Source organism: Oreochromis aureus, linkage group 18, assembly GCF_013358895.1.
Source record: "Oreochromis aureus strain Israel breed Guangdong linkage group 18, ZZ_aureus, whole genome shotgun sequence".
Lineage (NCBI taxonomy): Eukaryota > Metazoa > Chordata > Actinopteri > Cichliformes > Cichlidae > Oreochromis > Oreochromis aureus.
In genome coordinates this window covers 31,179,620-31,201,374 of record NC_052959.1, presented here as the reverse complement: position 1 = coordinate 31,201,374, position 21,755 = coordinate 31,179,620, and the positions used below count along the sequence as shown (strand labels likewise).

General features: G+C 40.7%; 1 protein-coding gene across 1 annotated transcript in view; it reads left to right on the top strand.

Moving 5' to 3' along the window:
* myo10 (myosin X) overlaps positions 1 to 21,755 on the top strand; it is a 128,416-nt gene that overhangs the window by 93,574 nt on the left and 13,087 nt on the right. The window contains exons 19-24 of the mRNA XM_031735163.2: positions 942 to 1,022; positions 13,859 to 13,983; positions 14,125 to 14,239; positions 19,861 to 19,967; positions 20,069 to 20,287; positions 21,486 to 21,525. Of these exons, the coding sequence (XP_031591023.1) occupies positions 942 to 1,022; positions 13,859 to 13,983; positions 14,125 to 14,239; positions 19,861 to 19,967; positions 20,069 to 20,287; positions 21,486 to 21,525 (687 nt within the window). The remainder of the gene's footprint in view (positions 1 to 941; positions 1,023 to 13,858; positions 13,984 to 14,124; positions 14,240 to 19,860; positions 19,968 to 20,068; positions 20,288 to 21,485; positions 21,526 to 21,755) is intronic.

Below are 21,755 nucleotides of genomic sequence, written 5' to 3'. Positions count from 1 at the left end.
GATCTGACTGAGAAACTGACACCACATGCGCTCATATGGTAGCATATACTGCTTCATCATGAGCTTTACTCTGAGTGGGCCCATCAGTAACAAAATGAACATTGTGCTGTAGTGAGTAAGACTTCAAACTACAGATTGAGATAATAGACTCATCAGGAAATCATTTAAAGGTGTAATAAATCAGTTTAAAAGTAGGGTCATTTTTGCATAGAATTCTATACAAAGATTTATTTTTGCAGCCAAAGAGTCTCCCCCTGCTGGCCATTGGAAAGAATGCATGTTTGAGGTACTTTCTCATAGGCTTCTCTTTACAGACCAGGAAATTGCATTTAATTTTCATATACAGTCTGTGGTTATTACAGCATCAGTAGTTGTTATAATAAAAGTTTGAGCTGACATAGTAACAGAAACAGTGGTTGTAGCAGCAATGTTGTACAAGTTGCAATAATACTATAAGGATTGAATGAAATGTGTAAAGAGTCGTTATCTCTGAGTGCTTCTGTTGGATGTCACAGTAGTTTCTGCACATGTTCCCACACCTTTAGTACTGGACGTGTTGTAAATGTTTGTAAAGATTACAAGTTAAAAAAAGGTCAAAGTGACATAAATTTCATCATCAGACGGCGAATGCAGAGCTTCGTCCTGTATTCATGTACCCTGCTTGTTGTGGAGCGCACTCAGTAAGGATACCAACTGTGCCTGCATCCTCAAAGCAGGCTGGAAAATAGTGGAATAGGAACAGCTCTGTCTATAGTGTCTGATGCTCTCTGTGTGCTCAACTGCAAGAGAGAATAATGCTCGCCTAAGCAGTTGCAGTAGTATCTATGGTGGATACAGGTCATAAAGAATTAGCAGTTGTTGCAGTAAAAAGTGTTAGCTGTAGTAGACGGCTGTAATGGTGGCCGTAACTAAAGTGTTTACACCCATTTATTTTCTTACAGGACTCTTTGCACTCCTTGATGGCCACGCTCAGCACTTCCAACCCATATTTTATCCGATGCATCAAACCAAATACACACAAGGTGAGTGCTCACGAACACACACAGCTTTGCCTCGAGCACACATTAGCACATCTAGATGTTGGGCTGTGGGGAAGTCTGTGTGGGATTGTCATTTAATAATCAAACAATCCTCCCCCCACCAACGAGCCGCAGACAGGAATGAACAGTGTATGGCCCTTCTGGTGACCTTTCACCTTCGGTTGCTTAGCAACAGGCAGGAGAAGTAGAGAATGCAGGGTTAATGTACACAAATGATATACTGGGACTGGTGGGATTAAGTATCTCTGCAAACTAAGGATCAACCAAATCTGCTGCATATTGTATTTAATAATGTTAAATGAGTGATTTGAGTTGTTCTTATGAAATATTTTCAAATTCTTTGCATGATAACATTTGGCTTTCGGTTTCTTTGTTATAAGGATTGGAGGAAGTAGAAAACAACACAATAGAAAATACAATAATCCATGTGGTCAAACACGAATAGGGTTGAAGTTGTGACAAAGATAGATTCAGCATCAGTATGGCATGTGATACCATTAGGAATCCTGAGGTGCCCTATTCCAGATAATAACCATGAATCCAAACTCTCCATTATGCTCTGAGCTAACCATCACCAGGTTAATGCACCTTACCTAAGTTACAGCTTGCTGGCTAACAACCAAGAAGCAATCTTGGATGTAAAACGTTTGAATATGAATACATATAAAAGTCTGTTTTCATGTCCTAGCTTGAAGCATATATTTCTGTGATCTTATGTTTATCTTATTAAAACAGATTTTTTGGTGATTTTCCATCATCTGACTTCCACTAAAATTGTACGTCCTTATAAAAGCTAATTAGCCAACATAATCAAGACTATCTTAGAGTCTGAACAGAAAGATATGTGGCTAATCTAACTTTTACTGGTTTTGTAAATGGATCAAAGAGCTGAAGAAGAAAGAGGGAACTATTTTGTTTGTGTATAACTACTTTTAACCTGTGTTTTCCAGCAGCTGTCTCAACAGATTTTATTTTACATTGTCAGCTTTTTTGTTTTTTTGTTTATTTTTGTGCTCAGTGAGAATTAATAATGAGCCACAACAAAGGTATAATGTATTTTTATACAGTTTTGGTTCAGCGTTTGTAACTACATAGCTCTAAAACAGTGTGGTTATGTAATATTAAATGACTGGCTTGCTTTAAAATACGAATCAGTCAAAATGAACCAGTATAGTCGTAGATACTTGTTTAGTGCAGCAGAGAAGCCCTCAGCTTTTCAGAAACGGAGCTGAGCTGAAGCTGGAACCTGAAAATGGAGCATGACATTGGATTGTCGTTTTGTTTGCTTGGTTGTCAGTTTTCTCACACATACTCTCAGCAGCTGCCTCTTTTATTCCACCTTTTTGTGGTGTATTTCTTTCTAGCTCCTACCTGCTGCATGTTTATCTGCAGGCTGTGGTTTATAGAAAACGGTTTGAAATTGGCCAAATTTCCCAGGGTGCTCGTGTATTGACGGGTATCATCAATATTTGTCTGGATGCCTCGCTGCCTCTTTAACGTCACTGCAAGTGCTGAATGCGTCAAGCTGAATTTGAAATACTCTGATTGATTGTTGATGCCAGTGATCATGTGCTGCCCGATAATTTCCCTCTGCTCATCGACTGTCTGGCAAAAGTTAATTGTTATGTTAATTAACTTTATTTTCTCTAACCACAAGGTCACCAGTGATACTGTGAGATCATAAGCATTTTAAACTGGTTTTAGTTCATTTATGAGGAAAGTGTAACATTTTACAGTATTATATATTATGTTTTTAATTTAATAAGAATTCTTTATACTATAAGTGCTCTTATTTTGCTGTTCATTAAAGCTTTCAGAGATATCTCTAAATATCGGTTTGACTATTAGTCTAAAAAAACCAAAAACGTCCTTAAATATAAGAAAGACTCTGCTTCTCAGCCACACTTTGTCTTTCTTCATCATTATCTTACAATCACTTTTAAAAGAAAATGGAAAAAAATAGAAGTGGAAGAAAGTAAAAGTCTGTTGGTAAGACTTTCACAGAGTTGAAAGGTCAGGAAACCATTAAAAGATGGTCGAGGTATGACTGGATTTTTACTGAAAAAGAAGAAAAGACTTTCAGGGAAGTTGAAAATCTGTGGGAAGTCGTAGGTGGTGTAATTTGTCGATCCAGGCATCAACACACACATACACATTCTCCCTGTTTTCTGAAGCGGGATCTATTCCCGCTGACAAATCCAACTGATATCAGTTCTGAGATTTATGGCACAGCTGTGGTATTTAAACTGTAACTATTTGCTTTATGTTGTTGAGCCTTTATTTCTCTGCTGGGAAGCTGTGACGAAGTCGGACGTGGACACTCGGAGGTTTGTGACGCAGATGTGGTGCATCTGCATCGTCACTGTGAGCAGTTCTGTGTATGAAAGTGCCTCTGTCGTCTCTGGAAGTCGTCTGATTCACACACACACAGTGGGCGCTTCTGTTTCTCTGTGTGTGTGTGTGTGTGTGTGTGTGTGTGTGTGTGTGTGTGTGTGTGTGTGTGTGTGTGTGTGTGTGTGTGTGTGTGTGTGTGTGTGTGTGTGTGTGTGTGTGTGTGTGTGTGTGTGTGTGTGTGTGTGTGTGTGTGTGTGTGTGTGCGTGCAAAGAGTTTTTGTCTGTTCTTTGTGCATCAGCAGTACATATGAGATGGTTGCTGCCATGAAAGTTAAGATGCATTTTTATTTTTTCCTTGGAGAACTGTAGTGAGTGTAACAAGAATAAAACCTATAATCTATAAACTAAATAAAAATGTTATTTTTAACTTTTTTTTTGCAGTTTAAATATTTGTAACTTTTTTTAACGTAATCCGAGACATGAAGTAAAAACCTAATCGCACCTCTTCATTCAGTAGTTTGTAAAACCACCTGAAGCAGCAATATGACTTTTATCAGTCTCTCACATCACTGTGGAGTAATTTTGGCCCACTCTTCTTCTGTGCTTTCATTCATGCACAGCTCAGGCTGCACCACAGTATTTCACTCAGGTTGAGGTCTGTGCTGTGACTGATCTCTCTGTGAGAGTTTGTGCTGATACGCAGTGTTTGGTTTTCACCGAACGTGCCACTGTGCGTAATGGAAGGGCGAACATCTTCACCTTGGTCTTATCTGTCTGAAGAAAATTGTTCCAGAGGTTTTATGGTCTGTTCAGATCCATCTTTGCGCACTAAGCTTGCAGAGTCTAAGCTTGTGATGAATTTGCTCAGAAGATCGTGGAAACTAATGGAAGCAGTAAGGTTGTACTTTTTTGACTGTATATTGAGAGACATTATATTTGTTATAGAAGACAGCAGGCCAAAATTGTAGCATCGAGTGAAAAACCCTCCAATTTAAGACCATACTGTTAAACAAATGAACAAATCACAGATCGCTTTGTTGCTTATACCAAAAAAACACACTACACGATGTTCTCATGAAAAGCTTTTAAGGTTATATTATACACAAAGATGCAGCGGCAAGAAACACAGACGGAGTATCTTGACTGTCCGCTGCGAGTCCAGCTGGACAGCCGGCGTGTTTTTATGAGGCGAAACACGAGCGTCTGGACTCCTCTTCTGATCGAATGTTAAACAAGGCTGGGTGATGACTCCTGAGTGGAGCTTAATGTAGTGGGGGCACGAGTTGGAGAGAGGATCAGCTGCTCCCCAGGGGGATACAGGGGTCAGAGCACCACGGCACGTGGCCCCTAAAAAGCCCTCGAGAGGCGTCCCTGTCATCTGCCCGTTTGACTCAGAGCAGGTGTCTGAGGGAGGGTGGTGGGGGAGAGGTGGAGGGATGCAGTGAGTGTGCTCATGTGAGCAGCAGTAAAAGTCTCAAACATCTGAAAGTGAAAACCTCATTCGACAAAAAAAATTAAAAAATAAAATGCTCTTGCTCCAAAACGTCCCCTCCCTGTTTCAACATTTAGGACTTTCAGGAAGATTTTCAGGAACTTCCTGTAAGTCTAACTGTAAACTAAGAGCTTTTTCGGCTGCAGTGATGTAATGGTTTGTTGAAAGGACCTGCATGGTCAATGGGACTCCTGCAGATGGTGAGTGGAGTCTGTGGAAATATCAATATATAGACTGAATGCATAATGGAAGGGACCGTTGGCTCTGAATACAACGAGGAGAGATATCAGCATGTAAAATGCATTTGCATGTGCTGGACATTTTCAAATAGACTCACTCTTAAGGTTCTTTAACACTTGATGCTCTGTATGTTTGAGCCCAACGGCCAGTATGTTAAATGGAAACACTGGCACCGTGCCTACCACAGACTGTGGTCCAGATCAGGCGCAGCACGCAGATGTACAAGTTATCTATAGTAAAATGAGGAAGTGTGACCCCAATGAAGATATCGTGTCAACATTACTTCCCTTTTTCAAACAGAAATTGTAACATTTGCATCCCTGCATGACCCGTTTGAAGACTTTGGCAGCGTTGCTGTTTCTGGTGGACAGACTAGCAACTGCGAAAACTTAATTTAATTGGATGACTTTCCCCCAATCTTAGTGCAACTAGCATAAGTAATGCAAAGCAACAGATCTTCAATTCAATGTGCAGCAAAACACAACATCACCCTGTTCAAAGTGTTAAAGCCTGAAACATGGACACAGAAGAGGAATTTTATTTAAAAGTGCAATGCATTCACACGCAGCAGAGCTAACATATAAACTGTTTTGTTTTCCCTGAATACACCAGACCAGCCATATTTTTGGTGGGTGGGGTCCTTTATCTTTCTATTTTGTGACATCCTCACTGCCTGTTAGATGACAGTCAGAAGGATTTCTGTTGGATAAAAGGATCGTGTTCAAATTCCAGCTTTCACGGACATATTCCATTTTTGTCTGTGAGCTGCATCACCTCAAATTCATAAAAAGCTGTCACCCTCATCATCCTCACTCATCAAATGCAGTCGACCGTCACCACAGCATCCCCGCCCCTCTCTGTGTGTCTGCACTCTCTGTGACAGTGACAGTAATAATAGTTGAAGCTGATCACAATCTATTGATTTTAGTTCTTGTTTTCATCAAGCCTGACCTGTATTGACCGCACATCGCGTGTTTCTTTGTCCCTCTGACGAATTTCATTCCACACACTCCTGTATGTATACGTGTATATTGAACATCTTTGTAATTACTGGTAGTAATCAATCTAAACCACAGTCTGTGGCATTTAGTGTTTCCGTGCTGTAGAAAAATGGGTATCCAAAAAGAAAAGGTGTTAATCTTCTGTATTTTCATAAAGAGATGCACTGGATGAACACACCGCTGCTCTGTTTCCTGTTTGTCATGTCATTAATTGGGCTTGAAGGCTTAAAGACCCCGAGTTGACAGAAAAGCCTGCAAGTCTTTGCGTTGTGAGTACGTGATGATTATTATAATTAATGTTTGAGGGCAAAGCAGTAATAAGGTTTGGTTTGGTTAATGGAGGGATAATGAAGAGAAAAAAGCTTCTCTTTTTGCCATGTTTCCATTTATGCCAGAGGAAAAAATTGTTACTCCTAGATTTGGAGTTGTAGAATGTGTGTAGGCCTCTAATGGGCTTCACTTAAGTGGCAACTTCTGGGTCTGAAAAATGAAGGTAATTAAACAACTGAACCATTCCAGCTTAAAGGAAATGAATAAACACTCGAAGGAACATTTATCACGCTTTGTTACAAAGTTACAGTGTGGAGTGTGTGATGAGAAGAGCAGAAATTAGAAACACAACATGATTTGATGTGAAGTTTATCATAACTGAAATACTGCAGTGCCTTTGGGTCCTCTGTTGTACCAAGGATCCAGTCTGAGGCAGCATCTCAGCACTGAGCGGACACAAAAGTCACCTCCCTGTTTGAAAGTAAACAGCCTGCTCTCGCTCCCTCACTCTCTCCCCTTCACACACACGCGCGCACACACACACACACACACACACACACACACACACACACACACACACACACACACACACACACACACACACACACACACACACACACACACACACTCCGTCAGGCCCGACAAGTGGCCCGCACAAATTAGCCTCAGCAGGAGATGCATCACCATGGTAACCATGGCCCTCCCTCTCTCCACTCACACAGAAAAAAAGGGGGGAGTGGAGTTGTGGGGATTGAAAGCCTTTGTTAGAGTCTGTGTTGGCAGAGTGTGCATGTGTGTGTCTGAGGAGAGAGACGGGGAGACGGACAGCAGCTTTGGGAAGTTTTCTGTCATTTGCCTTTAATCTGAAAAACCCTGAAAGATTGTGGCGTGGAGGAGCTACGATGCAAGGTGGGACTGATGCAGGCTTTGAATGGGAAGTGGTGCGTTCAAGTACTTGCTTGTTGCATGGGGATTAAATGTCAAGCGGTGGGTTTTAGTGCTGTGGTATGAGGGGAGATGCATTGGTGTGTGTGTGGCTACATGACAGATGCACAAAGCAGGTCTCAGGCTTTTCAGGCACATTTCATTTCCACTTTTTGCAGACAAATATATTATATTATCCAGGGACACATGGGTTCAATTGGTGGTTTTAGAGGAAATGTTTGAAATCCATGCTTGTATTTTAATGTCTAAAGTTGTTTTTTAGGGCTTCAACTACAGACTTAACCAAGCTAATCAGGCAGTGGGGTGCAGGAGCAATAAGAATCAATCTATACATTTCTGAAGTTTGGGTAAAAACGTGTGAATCTGTTTAGGCTGATCTTTGTTTCTTCTGTGGTCCAAGTATCTGTGAGCATATTAGTTATGACTCTGTCCAGAAAAAGATGCAAGCATGCATTTCTTAATTCATTTAAATGCCGGAATTATTCCCACCAGTGTCGTTATTCCTCTGTAACTTCATAAAGCCGTGCACTGGAGGAACACACCGCCCTTCTGATGTTTTCTGTTTGTCGTCTCATTAATTGGACTTGAAGGCTTTTAGTCCCTGAACGATGCACACTGCATTTTGAGGAGAAGCAACACTGGAGAGTTAAGAGGGAACAGTGAAAGCATTTGCTTTTTGAGTGCGTGATGATTGTTAGAATCAATGTTCAAGGGCAAAACAATGGTAAGGTTTGATTTAGTTAATGGCAGAATAATGAAGAGGAAAACGACTGTGTGTGTTTGCTAAGAATGCACTTGTAGCATGACTGTGACTAGTTGACTCTTTAGTTTGCCTTTTCTACACAATTGACATTTTTAAAGGCACTATGGTGGGACGTCACTTTATAGATGTGTTTTCTCTTGTGTGGTGTTACTTAACGTGTCAAGTTGTATGATTTATTCCACGATTTTTAATCCTTTGCTTGCTTACAATATTTTACATGTGAGCATTTGCTGCTTTTGTTTTAATTATATCATTGGAGACTGAGTCCTTTTGGATTTTAGACCAACAAATGATCTCACCATGAGATTTTGGCCTTCTTCTAAACACTGCTTTCAGACAATGCATTGACCGGGCACTCACCCAGTGAACTAATTGATGGATTAACTGATAATTGAAATATCTTCTGCATCAGGCTGCACTGTTTTTGCTGGTTTATTGATGGTTTCTCTTTTTTGAAGTATATCAGGGCTCTTATATAGCTCAGACCTATTTGCTGGATCTCAGGTTCAGGGTTTATTAAAACTGATACGCACACGAGAGAAGGTTAAGAAGTTTTGTTCATTAGTGAAAAATCAGCACAGATATTGTCCTGTTTTTATTTATCCAGCGGATTTGCCAAAGATGAGCCACTAGTGGAAAAGTTGTTTTATTAGTTTCATTTCAGTTGCATTGCCTTTCTTTTGTGCCGTTGATATTACCAAGAAATCCAAACCCACAACAATCCTTCTTCAAAGTGGATTTAACTCTAAGTCCAGCAGGGTCAGGGTTTTATGTCCACCTGTGAGCGAAAACATTGTTTCGGGGGATTCCCCGAAAAGTCTTTGGAGGAGCCCCACTGAGCAGTGAGTGATAATCCAGCTGGCTCCCACAGTCAGACCTGGATGCTCACAGGAAAAGAGCCTTCTGACAAAGAGAGGTTTTGGGGCTCTTGACGCCTTCAGTCGTCTCAGTAGAGCAGGAATGTTGATCCTTGCAAAGATGGAAAGGCTTCAAATACATTCAACTTTAAAGGTGTTTGTGTATTATTTGTACAAAATGCTGAATTCTAGCCTTTGCAATATTTGGATTGCTTGTTTTAAAGTCACTGTACATTAAATGCCTTTGGACTGTGGACTTTATGTTGGAGAAAATAAGCTGTTAGCAGGCTTTGCTTTGGATTTTGTGAAATTTGCTGATTAATCAGAAGAATCTTGACTTTGAAGTGCAGACTACGAAAATACTGTAACAGCAGTTACAGTCTCTCTCTCTCTGTCCTATTTTTATACTTTCTGAGTAATGATGTTCATCATTCAATTACTGCTGCTTGTGACTAATGAACTGCAGCTTTATATTAGAGCAACACAGTTAAACATGTATTACAGCCATACTTTAAGAGGTTCTTCCTTTTTTTCATAAATATTCTAGAAACCCAACATTTTTGTCAAAATGAAAGTTTAATTTAATACCTAAAAACAAACTTGGATTAACAACAAACAGTTTCTCACTCTGGGTCCCATCAGGTAGCCACCTGACTTGGGCTCACCAAACATTTACGATTTATAATTTCAGCTCAATGAAACCATTGCAGACACTGTACCTGTGTACCTGCACGCACCCAAGTACTAAAAGTCAACAGAACCTGGGTTACATCAGGAAAACAAATGGAAACCAGAAGCTTCCAAAATCATATTCTGCATGTTCATTTGTGTCTGTTTATAGAGATTAACCTTTTAAACACTAGAATTTAACTATGAGCCAGTAGGTAACGGTTCCTTTGTTCTATCAAAGTAAACGTCAGATCTCATACCGTCATTAATTAGATATTTTTTTTAAAAAGAAACAATTGTAGTTCACGAAGGTGAGAAAGGACATTTTCACATCTCAGGCTTCAGCACAGCTGCAAATTGTTTTGATTGTGTTTTCATGTTTTTGCTGTGCATTCTGTTTCAGCTTCAAATATCCAGATCTAAGCCAGATAGTGGTTTTATGACTTTCACTGCACTTGTCCTGAGGACTATTAAAAGACTGATAGAGCAGTCGCTGGTTATGATGAAATGCAGCTCTGCAGCTCTCTGAACCTTCTCACTGGGATTGAAGGATGGACAGCTCATCCTGAGTTTGGTTGTTTTTCCTTGTTTGCTTTTTTAACCCGCGCCAGTTCCCAACCCCCTCGGGAGCCGACTACCACGCCCCCATTTGTCCTGCTGAATGCTCCGAGTTTGGAATCTTTTAGCTGGAAAATTAGGCTGAGAAAGTTACTGAATCTACCCTTCAGGCTTTTGTTGTCATGCACCTGTGGAGGTTTGGGATGCTCAGCCTTCCCCTGATAGCTGATTTATGTCACTTTTATTGTTCTGTGCTGATGGATTGTTAGATTCTTGGTAACTCTCCCCACAACATGTATACTTATAACTTGGCTGCCTTCTCATGTTAAAAAAATGTGATGTTTAGTGAATGATTTATTTTATATCCAAGCAAAATTAGGTGCATTTCTCCTTTGTTAAATCTAAAGCATAAAAGCCAGCCTCAGACTAGGATGAGCCCAGCCTCATATACAAGGGATGGCCACATGTGTTTGGCCATGTATTAAATTTGATTTACTAATAAAAACAATTGGTTCCTGGCTCCAGAGAGGGAAATATGGGAGAATTTTCCAAACAATTTGACATTATGCCAAAAATAATTTGTTTATGTGAAAATGTTCAGACACTAGCCCTATTTTGTGAGACCTAAAGGCTTTATTCATGTGTCAAATGCTTTCACATGGTTTTGTGTAATACCAAAAGCCATTGTTCTGTTTGAGACCCTGGTGTATTTTCCTCTGTAGGGATGTAATTTCACCTGATCTATTATTTCCTCTTCTTTCCTGCTGATTGCTTTCATTCAGCACTAAAAATACTGAGTACAAAGGAAAAAATGAATCTTTCTAAAACAGAAAATGTGATGAATAAAGTAGGAAAGTCTTTCTCTGACCTTCTTTCTGATTGGTGAAAAAAAGAGAAAAAAATGCCAGTGGAAACATATTGAAACTTCTTAAAAATCAAAGAGAACAGACAGTTTGAAGCTGGCCAGATAGCCGAAGAAGAACAAGACAGAGGAGCATCCAGACAAAGCTGTATTTGACATCCCAGAAGCAGCCAAAAGCTGAGCAAAAAGAGGAAACGATAGTGGGGCCAAAGAAAGCCAGGAGGCAGAGGGCAGCTTCCTGACACCGCTTGGCTTTGTACCTCCGCAGCCTGGCCGTATGCAAATGCAAATTATGCTAATGAGGTGCACTCTGCGACCAGTGGCAGTAAAAAGGGCGCCATTCAATCATTCAGTCAAGATCTGGTGGTGAATTGGCCTGCCTTCATCTCAACTGCTCAAATGGACTATCAGCGGGCTATCAGGGGAGACGGTTGCTGAATAAAAGGGGGCATTACGATCGAGTATGAAAGCACCCTCTTATTTGGAGTCCCCCTCTACGCCCACCGAGGTTACAGGGTGAGAGGGCTCCCCGGGAAAATGGCTTTCTCTGAATGCACTTCTGTAAGTAATAATGGTATCTCAGAGCCAAGTGTGTTTTTGGAGAGGGGAGGGATTGGTTTGTTGCTGGCTGCTGCTGTCATACACATGTCTTTGTCTCGGAGTTCAGACTTTTGAATGACTGGTATGCAGTTGGATGCGTGTGCATGAGAGTTTAAAGGGACTGAAGTTTCATGAGGCTTAGCTGCAGACGTCATATGATATGGGTGGATTGTTTCAGTTACCCAGGATTCATTCTTGGTCATTTTTAGCTTCTTTCATTGCTTAGTTTTGCTTCTTTTACTGTTCTCACATCAACTGAGTTTGCAACAGTAGACTGCTGTTTCAAACAAATGAGCTGTGATAAGCTCGCTGTACACAATCTAACAACATGCAGCATCTGACGAGCCAGATAAAAAGTCAAAGGAGCTGCATCTGTGACGCAGAGTGAAACGTGACTCCACTGGAATGATAATGTTGCCATGTCTGCCCTGTGATATAAGAAAGGGCTTTTCAAAGGGAACAGATCTTCCATAAATCAAATGTATGTATTTTTTCTAACCTGCAGTTCAGTTTATCCATATAGATAGTTGGAATTTTGAAGGCATGGACTTAAAAATGTCTGCTTTCTCAGAACATCATGAAACTTTGATCAATTTTGTCTGCTAGCAAATAACTTGTGATGTGAGTAACACACACCCACCTCTTCATGGTACAGTACAGTACTAGTAAAGTATGTTATAGTCATACTTTGAAAACAGTAGTTGGAAATCACAGCATGAATTAAAGTTACTGTAACCGTCTGCAATGAACCTTTCACCCTTTGAAATGGTTGCTCTGAATTTGGGGACCAAGTCTGTGACTACTTGCAGTCATTTTATGTCTTCTAAGCGACTTTAGTGCATTAAGATGGTGATAAAACATCAATAAGATGGAGTCCATCTGCTATCAGTTTGCCATTAAATGGAGTGAAGGTAGAAATGCATGTGTTAGTGATAATACGGCCATTACCTTTGATAAATTAGTGAAAATCAGAAATTGTTTGCGTCTGTACACACAGAAATTCCAGTTTCAGACCAGCCTGAAACTCATAGATCTGGAAAAAAAAAATAGTTAGGTGGTTATTGCAGGACTGCAGTTTAACTACAAAATGACGTAGATGCTTTGTAACCTTGCTTTTATATAAGAGTATAACCAGAATACAGCCATTGGGCAACCAGCTGAGTCAAGACCCAAACTGCAAGGAGATGCACTCATCTACGCAGACTGATTGTAACATGTTAGCAATCTGTCTACATTTAGAAGTTTGAAGGCAATTATTTGCAAACATTGGATAATCTGTAGGAGAGTAATTTTAGTCAGACTGCGATTGGTTGGGGACAGGTTGCCTCCCACCAGAGGACCTGGACAGTTGCCTTCCTAATCACAAGGAAGTTGCCGTCATAGTTTTACTCGAGTATGATGAGCCTTTAAGAACCCAGAACAAGACTTTTATAAACCTCTGAACCAAAAGAATGAAAAAATGCATCTCCAGAAACAATTATGCTTGTGTGTAGAGCAAGCACGTTATCTCTGATATGTCAAATATCCAAATTTTAGTAAGCCACTATGTTTCTTTAAGTTGAGCTAAAGCATTTTTCAGTGTGCAGCTTTTATTGCAGTCTAAAAGCTGTCTGTAAGTGTGCACTTGCCTTATTTACCTACAGCTAATCAAACACATTATACTAAGGTAACACTTTAAAACTAAGTTTTAGCCAGCTTTAGCAAGCTTATGTGTATCGGCTGTTTTGCCATCTGGTTGTCATGGTGTTCAAATGTGATGTGTTGCTACTCTTTCTGAACGCTTTTTGCCAGCCACACTCACAAAGCAATGACCAACTCAGTGAAAGACAACAAAATACAAGAAAATCACACGATCCTGCAAACACACACAGAAAATAAGTCAGAAAGCAAAATCAATCAAAACTGCTGTGAAAAAAATTATATCCCCGTCATCGACCACCATGCTGAGTGGTAAGGTCGCAATGTGAAAGGCGATTCACATTGTTAGTATTGTTGTAACAGTGTTATGAAAGCAGCATTGAGTGATTTGTAGGGGAACATCAATAGATGTGTGCTGTGTTGTTAAAGTGTTCTGTCGTCAAAGAATGAAAATCGTTAGCTGTAGCTGCAGGACGCAGACGGACGCTCAATCTGTTGATGTTTGTTTGTGCTTGATTTTTGAGACAATATCACTTTTACTTGAACACAGAGACATTCATCTGAATATGTTTTCTGTTTTTCTTCAAAGATGCCTGATCATTTTGACCAGACGGTGGTTCTGAACCAGCTCAGGTATTCCGGCATGTTGGAAACAGTCAAGATTCGACGCACCGGCTTCCCCGTCCGGAGAACTATTCAGGACTTCTGCTCGAGGTTTGTACCCACTATGCTGTGCAATCATACATAAGCCCACACTCCTCTACCGAAAATTTCACACCCCAAAACAAACATTAAAAAACAAAACAATCATAAAAATCATGCAAAAACCCTTCATCACTGCTTTTACTTCTTCAGGTACAAGGTGCTGATGCGTGGTTTGTTGAATTCAGAAGACCCCAGAGGGTGTTGCGTCCAGCTGCTGTGCCAGTACGACAGCAGCAGTGCAGAGTGGCAGCTGGGCAAGACCAAGGTGAGCACATTGCATTTGCTTTTATGCTCATTAGTGCAGAACGTCAGAAGAGTGTGACCCAGGTTTTTCCCTGTTGCCACACTTTATAGATATCCATTAAATACATCGCAGCTGGGGAATTTTAGTTGTACAGTATAAGACTTGGTTACTCAGTTAAAGTTAGAAATAGGTTTTGGTTAGCTTTAACAAACATGCAGGTCTCTCTCCCCCTGCACACGGAGTGGAGCAGGCAGCAGTTATTTTAGAGGAAACTTATTACTTATTCAGTAATATCACTTATTCAGGGTCCTGGTGGATTGGGTAAACAGTGATTCATGAAGAAGAACAGATTTGTCACATTTTCAGGAATATAGGATTAAGTCATCATTGTTTCTTTTTTTTAAGTTTTTTCTTCTTAAACTCCTGATAATTATGTCTCATTTGAGATCTCTGCATTTGGGTGGATCATTAAATAGAAGTCTCCAGGGAGGCTTTTGGCTCCTTATAGCCAAGAGTTGATCCAGGTCCAGATTCAGTCCAGATTATATTGTTGTCCAATAATGTCCTTTAGAACATATAAGTCTTGCTTAACCATAAAGCTTGCTGTTTATTGGTTTAGTTTAAACTTGGTCTTAAATGATGAAAGTGTTTCTGGCAACGATACAGTTCCAAACATCATTTATGTTTAAGGCTTTCCAATACAAATAGAGTTGGTTTTCACTCAGTCTTTACTTACAGGTTTGCATTCCCTTTCTGTCAGTAGTGAATTATATGACTTCTGCTCAGTTCTCTGTGGCGTAATTGACTTTTTCCTGTCTGAGCTCCTGAATGTATCTGGCTCCATACTGGTTGTTCTGTATTGTCTTTGCTAACTTGGAATATGATTGGATGCAGACTGAACATCACCGCTGGGGGATGCCAATCCATTTTGGCCGCTCTGTGCTCCCCTCAAGGCTTAATTTGGCTTCATACACCGTAGAAATTCAGCTCTATGAAACCATTGCAGACACTGTACGTGTGTGTGTGTGTGTGTGTGTGTGTGTGTGTGTGTGTGTGTGTGTGTGTGTGTGTGTGTGTGTGTGTGTGTGTGTGTGTGTGTGTGTGTGTGTGTGTGTGTGTGTGTGTGTGTGTGTGTGTGTGTGTGTGTGTGTGTGTGTGTGTGTGTGTGTGTGTGTGTGTGTGATTGAGGTCCAGAGCACCTGAAGCATAGAATCCAACAATTATTGGATCCAGTCTTCAGCCCTTCAGTCTAATGCTCCTTGCTTGCACTACACCGGATCAGGAAGAATATACCTACTGCCAGGGTGTGTGTGTGTCTGTGTTTTGAGGGGAAATGACAGATGGGGGATACAGATCGCTAATCACAGCATGACCGTGTGATGCTGCAGGAGGTGACAGCAGTGAAGGATAAGTGTGGTCGTGGGTGGACAGACGAACGGATGAGTGGTCATTAGTATGTGTATCAGTGTCCATGCAGGACCAACAATAGCACAGGAAACTGAATTGTGAATACCCCGTTAGAGCGGTGAGGTGGAACAAGTGTGTTTTTGGCTGAACATTTAATGGATCCCTCCACTACATGTAGCCCATTTAAAAACCTATTTTCATGTTAATGACAGTTTTCAACACTATTCATTATTTTCAAGTAAAATGAGCTATTTAGCTAAAAATAAAATAAAATACACACTGAGAATAACAAATGTTATTCCAGTCACAGGAATAACGATACACTTAAAACTGTTAAGTGGGCCGGTGCTTATATGGAGCCTTTCTATGACTACAGGTCTCAGTACACCCATATAAATTTTATCTGCTTTCATTTGCATCAGAGCAGATGAGATGGATTCACGACACATATAAAGCACAAAAGAGCTGCTGGGTTGATGAACTTCTGCGGCCTTTTCCACCTTTGCTCATGTAGCAGTCCACCTCCTGGTATCTGCTGCACACACATGAGACTGTGCTGACACAGCAAACCTTCCTATGACAGCACATATAGATGAGCCGTCCTGGAGGAGCCGGATTAGCCGTTCAACCTGAGTGGGCTGCAGATACCGTCTCGTTCTACCAGCAGTGACAAGGACACAAACAAAAAGCAAAAATAGAGACAATCAGTCAGGAGGGATGAGCACAGTGGTGTGTAGCCATCGCCTGTCAAGCCATTCACTTTTGGAGGTTTGCCTCTCCAGTGCGCCTGTTATCATTTTCATTTGCATCAAAGCAGATGAAATGGATTCATAATGGTTTATGCTTCAGAACAACAACATTTAAATTACCCAAAAGACTATTGGAGATTATTTAGTATATATACAATCTACTATAAATAGCAGTAGGTGTTTTATTTCATATACTTTTTACTAACATATTTGTTACAGATCTTAAAAGACTGAGAAAAACATGTTTTGTTTTTTTGTTTTCTCTTTTCTTTTGGGTGTCTGCCACCTTTTACCAGATTTACACAGCTGTTCATGACTCATCGCATACTTATTGGTTGGAAGACCTTTTTTGAAATTTCCTATAAAACATTCAGCCTGAATGGCCTCTGTAGACCTTCTAACCCTGAGACCATACTCTCCACTGAACCACGGAGCCATCCCTGCTGCTGTGACTGCCTGTAAACTGTTAAATCAATTCCATCTCCCTCAGAGGGATTTGTCCACTTTGTCCCGCTGCCTCTCGCAGTGAGATTTACATCGAGGAGGCCTGCAGCTCTTTTCATTCAGCACATGTCCAGACTATTGTCTTAGACTTATGTCTTGCTTTTTTACCGCCTTAAACTTAATTTCCTGGAAAAGATGTGGCTCTGCTTTCTTCTCCTACTGCTTGGTTTTCTCCACGGGCCTGACCTGGGACGGTAAGCGGTGCTCCCCAAAGGCCCCAGCAGCAAGAATCAAAACGCGGCGAGGCTTAGCGAGGCCTTTATTGCACTAATTAGCATAGTAATGATTAAAAAGGATTAGTCGCTCGTTTTATTGGGATGCAAATGTGTGCACTTGTACACGAGGCTGCGCGTTCTGAGCATGTGCGGCTCATGTTGGAGGTTGTTTAATAAAAGGAGGGTGTGTCTTTTGTGTGGTCTGTATATTTGCATGTTTTTCACTTGGAGCTTGTGTGGCATCATTTCTGTGTGGGCTTAGTTGTTTAATGTAAACATAAATCAGCGTGTGCATTGTAGAGATTCACAGAGCTGCTTTCTGCAGCTTATATGTGTGAATTTTGTATGAATGCCTGAATGAGCCTGGATAGCAGCACTTCACGGGAAAACTTTAATTTCTTTCTTTAGATTTTTTAAAGAGTATATATATTTTATATAAAAACAGTGGAAAAACACATTCATGTTACATTAAATCTACTATGAAAGAAATAAGGGTAAACTAGATTTTAGCATTTAGTCCTACAGATTGGAAGTGACTTTAGTGACTTTAGTCTCATTCAACAACTTAACTCTAACTCTTACCACCCAGATTCAGGCTCTGGTCACATTTTATTCACATTTTATTGTCACATTTTATTCAAGTCTAAAATGTCACAGCTGATTTAGACTTCTCTGGTGAATCTTTGGATAGCCCACAAAGTAATCTACAAAAGTTGACGACACCAAAACCAACATTCGTGCTTTGGCATGGTGATTTATGTGTTAATTACCACTTAGTTGTGTCCCGGTATTTTATATGCGGTGCAGACGATGATAGAAACAAATGAAATGCTGCGACTCTTTCCCTCCAGGATTGCAACTTTTTGTTCTTTGTTCTTCTTTTTGCTTTTGTTTTTGTGTCGAAGGCAAACATATTTGTCCCTCCAGTTATTCCACTTCTCTGTGTATTTCCTCACCACCAGTTTTCCTCTAGGAGTCTGATGACATATGTAAGTACTTATATTCAGGCGATTACTTTTATTCTCTTGCTGATGAATTCAAAAATTGTTCCAAAACAGTAGCCAGAAATGATATAAGGAAGTCGACAGTACTGAGTATAGTTGCAGGCTGTACTGACATTTCTAGGGATGTGCACAGTTGTACCTACCTCCTGTTTGGTCAGGTTTATCCCTTAGCTTATGGTGGTTAATGCTCACCAGTGTGATAAAATGAGAGGATAAGGTTGGGATGTGTTCAGAAGTTGCTCTTCTTTGCCATGTAGCACTCAGCAGAAGACTTAACTTTAGGCACTTGCTCTTTTCTTCTTTCAGCTGCTCCCTTATTTGCAAGGGTTCTAACAACAGTCCGCATCTTTGAGCTGGCACAGATTTTTATGTTAGATTTTTTCATAGATATGCGTCTTTTTTGTGTTCTATTAATATATAAATATATTACTTAAAATACTCTCATGTAGGCAAGAGTGCCACCTGGGAAGAGAGTGCAAGAGGCAGCATGTCCACAAGCATGCTGTTAATGATGAAGCCCATTTTTCTGTTATTTTCAGATGAGTAAATGTACTTGTTGGTACTCTTTTTTTGCTATGAATATTTTTTACATATCACATAAATATTAATCTGGTTCCAATCTGCTCTGATACTTTAAATTTTGTTTCTGGGGCTTTTCCAGCCTGAAAACTGAATTCCTGGAGAGACACCAGTGGTTTGTGTGCGTGTCTTTGTATTGCATGTGCACGTGTTCGGGCATGTAATGGATGTTTCCCTGTTAATTAACCTGCTCATAAGTGACATCCACATCACCCTGACAAGTTTACATTTCCCCCCAAAAATCTCATTAGTGCCTCACTGCTGAGGATCCAACACTGTCACTCAGCCAACACACACACGCACACACACACACACACACACACACCATATCAACAGGCAGTGTGTACTCCTGTACCCCCGTAGCACCGTGATATTTCCCCACCGTCACAGTCGCCTGAGACCACGTCCCATATCTCATTTTCCTCCCTCCCTAATCGGATTAACCCCCGCGGCCCTCTCTGGGCACAGTTTCTCTATCAATGGATGACAGCTTGGTTCCTGGAGCAGGCAGCTGCACTAAGTGCCCGTAAGATCGGTCTTTTCATGGAGAGATGTAGCTGAAATCACTCGCTGCAGTAATCTGCAGTCTTTAGTAGCAGGAACAAAGAGAGAGGAGGATCTGGGTTTGATTTATGTCGGACGCTTTGTTTGGCTCTGTTGTTCTTCTGTGAGCGACTGTCTGTTAAATGGTAATGTTATAGAAAAAGAAACAGCCTGCCTCTTTTTAATTCTGTTCACTTGTAAATCTTTTATTCATAATGTGTGGGTAATACAGCGTAAGTAAAGGACGAACTATGTTAAGCTGCTGGGACTTGAACATTTTGTGGCTACTAGAGATCGGGACACTTTAATGTGACTTTTGCAAATGTACACCTTCATATTCTCACAAATACGCATTTTTTCCCTCTGAATATTAGCACTTCCTTAAACTATTTTACCCCCAAACTGTTTTGGTGTTGCAGACTGTAAATGTGGCATGTTTATGCAAACATGTCATGAGATGTTCTTTAACTCTTAAAGGTCAACGTGAACATGATTTTACCTGAAAAGTAAAACAAAATTAGAAGAGAAAGAAATGAGGAGCAGTTACATCTCTTACTGATAATTCTTCAGTAACAATAATAAAGTAACACCTCTTTCCATTTTCTGCACTTTCTGTCTTTTGTCTCTTTCTTCTATCTCAGGTCTTCCTTCGGGAGTCTCTGGAGCATCGCCTGGAGAAGCAGAGGGAGGTGGAGGTGCTGAAAGCAGCCATGATCATCCAGGCCTATGTCACGGGCTACATGGCCAGGTACAAAAAATGAATAAAAACATTATAAACCTCAATAGGATCAGTTTTAATCTTCATTGAAACCAAAATGCTGAATAACCCGGTCCTTGTCCCCCAAACAGGAAGCAGTACAAGAAGCTGCTGCAGTGTATTGTGGTCATCCAGAAGAACTACCGGGCTTTCTACTGGAGGAGGAAGTTCTTGCTCCTCCGCTGGGCAGCGCTCACCTTCCAGAAGTGTCTGCGAGGGCAGCTGGCCCGTCGGACCTACAGCCGGATGCTGGAGGAGAGGAGGAAGAAGGAGGAGGAGGAGCGTCGCAGGTGGATGGAGGAGATGGAGAGGTGGGCTTCTCAGTTTATTCACCGTGTAGTACTGTAGCTACAGCCGAATGACTTTGCGAATGACAGTTTTTTTTGCTTGGTTTTTCAATTAAAAAAAGAAACGAGAAAGAAATCTGGACTGGAAAATGTGTTTGAAAAATGTGTGCCCACTGTGGAAAATGTTCTTCTGGCACTGGTTTATTTCAGTCAGTTAGTGAGGAACTAACACAAGTCCATCATCTGGGCTGTATTCAGGATTTTCAAATATGATCATGAGTACATTAAGGAGTACAAATCCCCTTCTTCCATTATTTCTAATGACATAAAAATACTACACATATATAATACAAATTTTCCTAATGCCAGTGTATAATACTGGAGGAGAAACTGAGCATAGCTTTAGTTCTGGCAGACAACTAATTCATTCTCAGCTGCAGTCATCAGATGAGTGAATCTCATCAGCAGCTAATTTACAAAGCTTATGTAGGACATGCTATTTAAGTAGCTTAGCTTGGCTACAGCTGCTCTGCATCTGCAAGCTGCTTTGCAACCATCTGAGCTCCTCTTTTAGAGACTACCTCACTGAATGAATCTCACATTTGTTTTCACTGATGCTTACTTTTTTCTGCAATGGGGGGTCATGCTGCTGCTCCCCATCTTATGCTCACTACATATGCATGTGTAAGGACAACAATATAAATTACTACAGACGTACACAGTGATCTTCTTTTGACGGTAGTCATTCTGACGATTTATGGACAGGAGATGTCATCAGGCTTAAAAAAACAGCATGTAATTTGTCTGTAAGAATAGAGCGTTAATCCCTCAAATCCCACAATCAAGACTGAGTCATGACCTCCATATCCTCAGTGGTGCCTTTGACCTTGAAGGGGCCACAGCTCAGTTTATACTGCAGATTGATTGCTTTATAATCACTGCTGCTGTCGCAATTCAGTAGTGAACTATTGAGTTTATATAAACATCCTTATTGGAATATATCTGTAGCTTGCATTATGTTTTCCTGAAAGGTTTCACAGTGTGGTGCGACGTTTGTATTTTTGTTGTTTCGATAGATAGTGAACTGCATACTATATTCTAAATTGGTTTCTGATATTTTAATCTCACAGTGAGACAGGAAATGCAGTTACTCTGGTTTTGGTACGTCGTATCTCCTACTGTCTGTTCATTCAGCTGATGTCTGTGTGCTTGTGTCCTGCAGGGAGAGACAGAGGCTGGAGGCCGAGAGACTCACCAGAGAGGTATGATAAAACTGATTTAAGTGGAAGACAGTGTATAACTTTTATTGGCTGACTGTTTCCCGAGCAGCCCACTCTCTACAGGCATATCTGATCAGTAAAGAACACAGAGACCACAATTATGTTTTCTATTATGTTCTTTAGCTATGACACAGGCTTCTGCTTATTGTAGCAGGCTTCAGTTTATTGTACTGGGCAGTGAAGAAGTGTTAAAAAAGACAGCTTGTATCCTC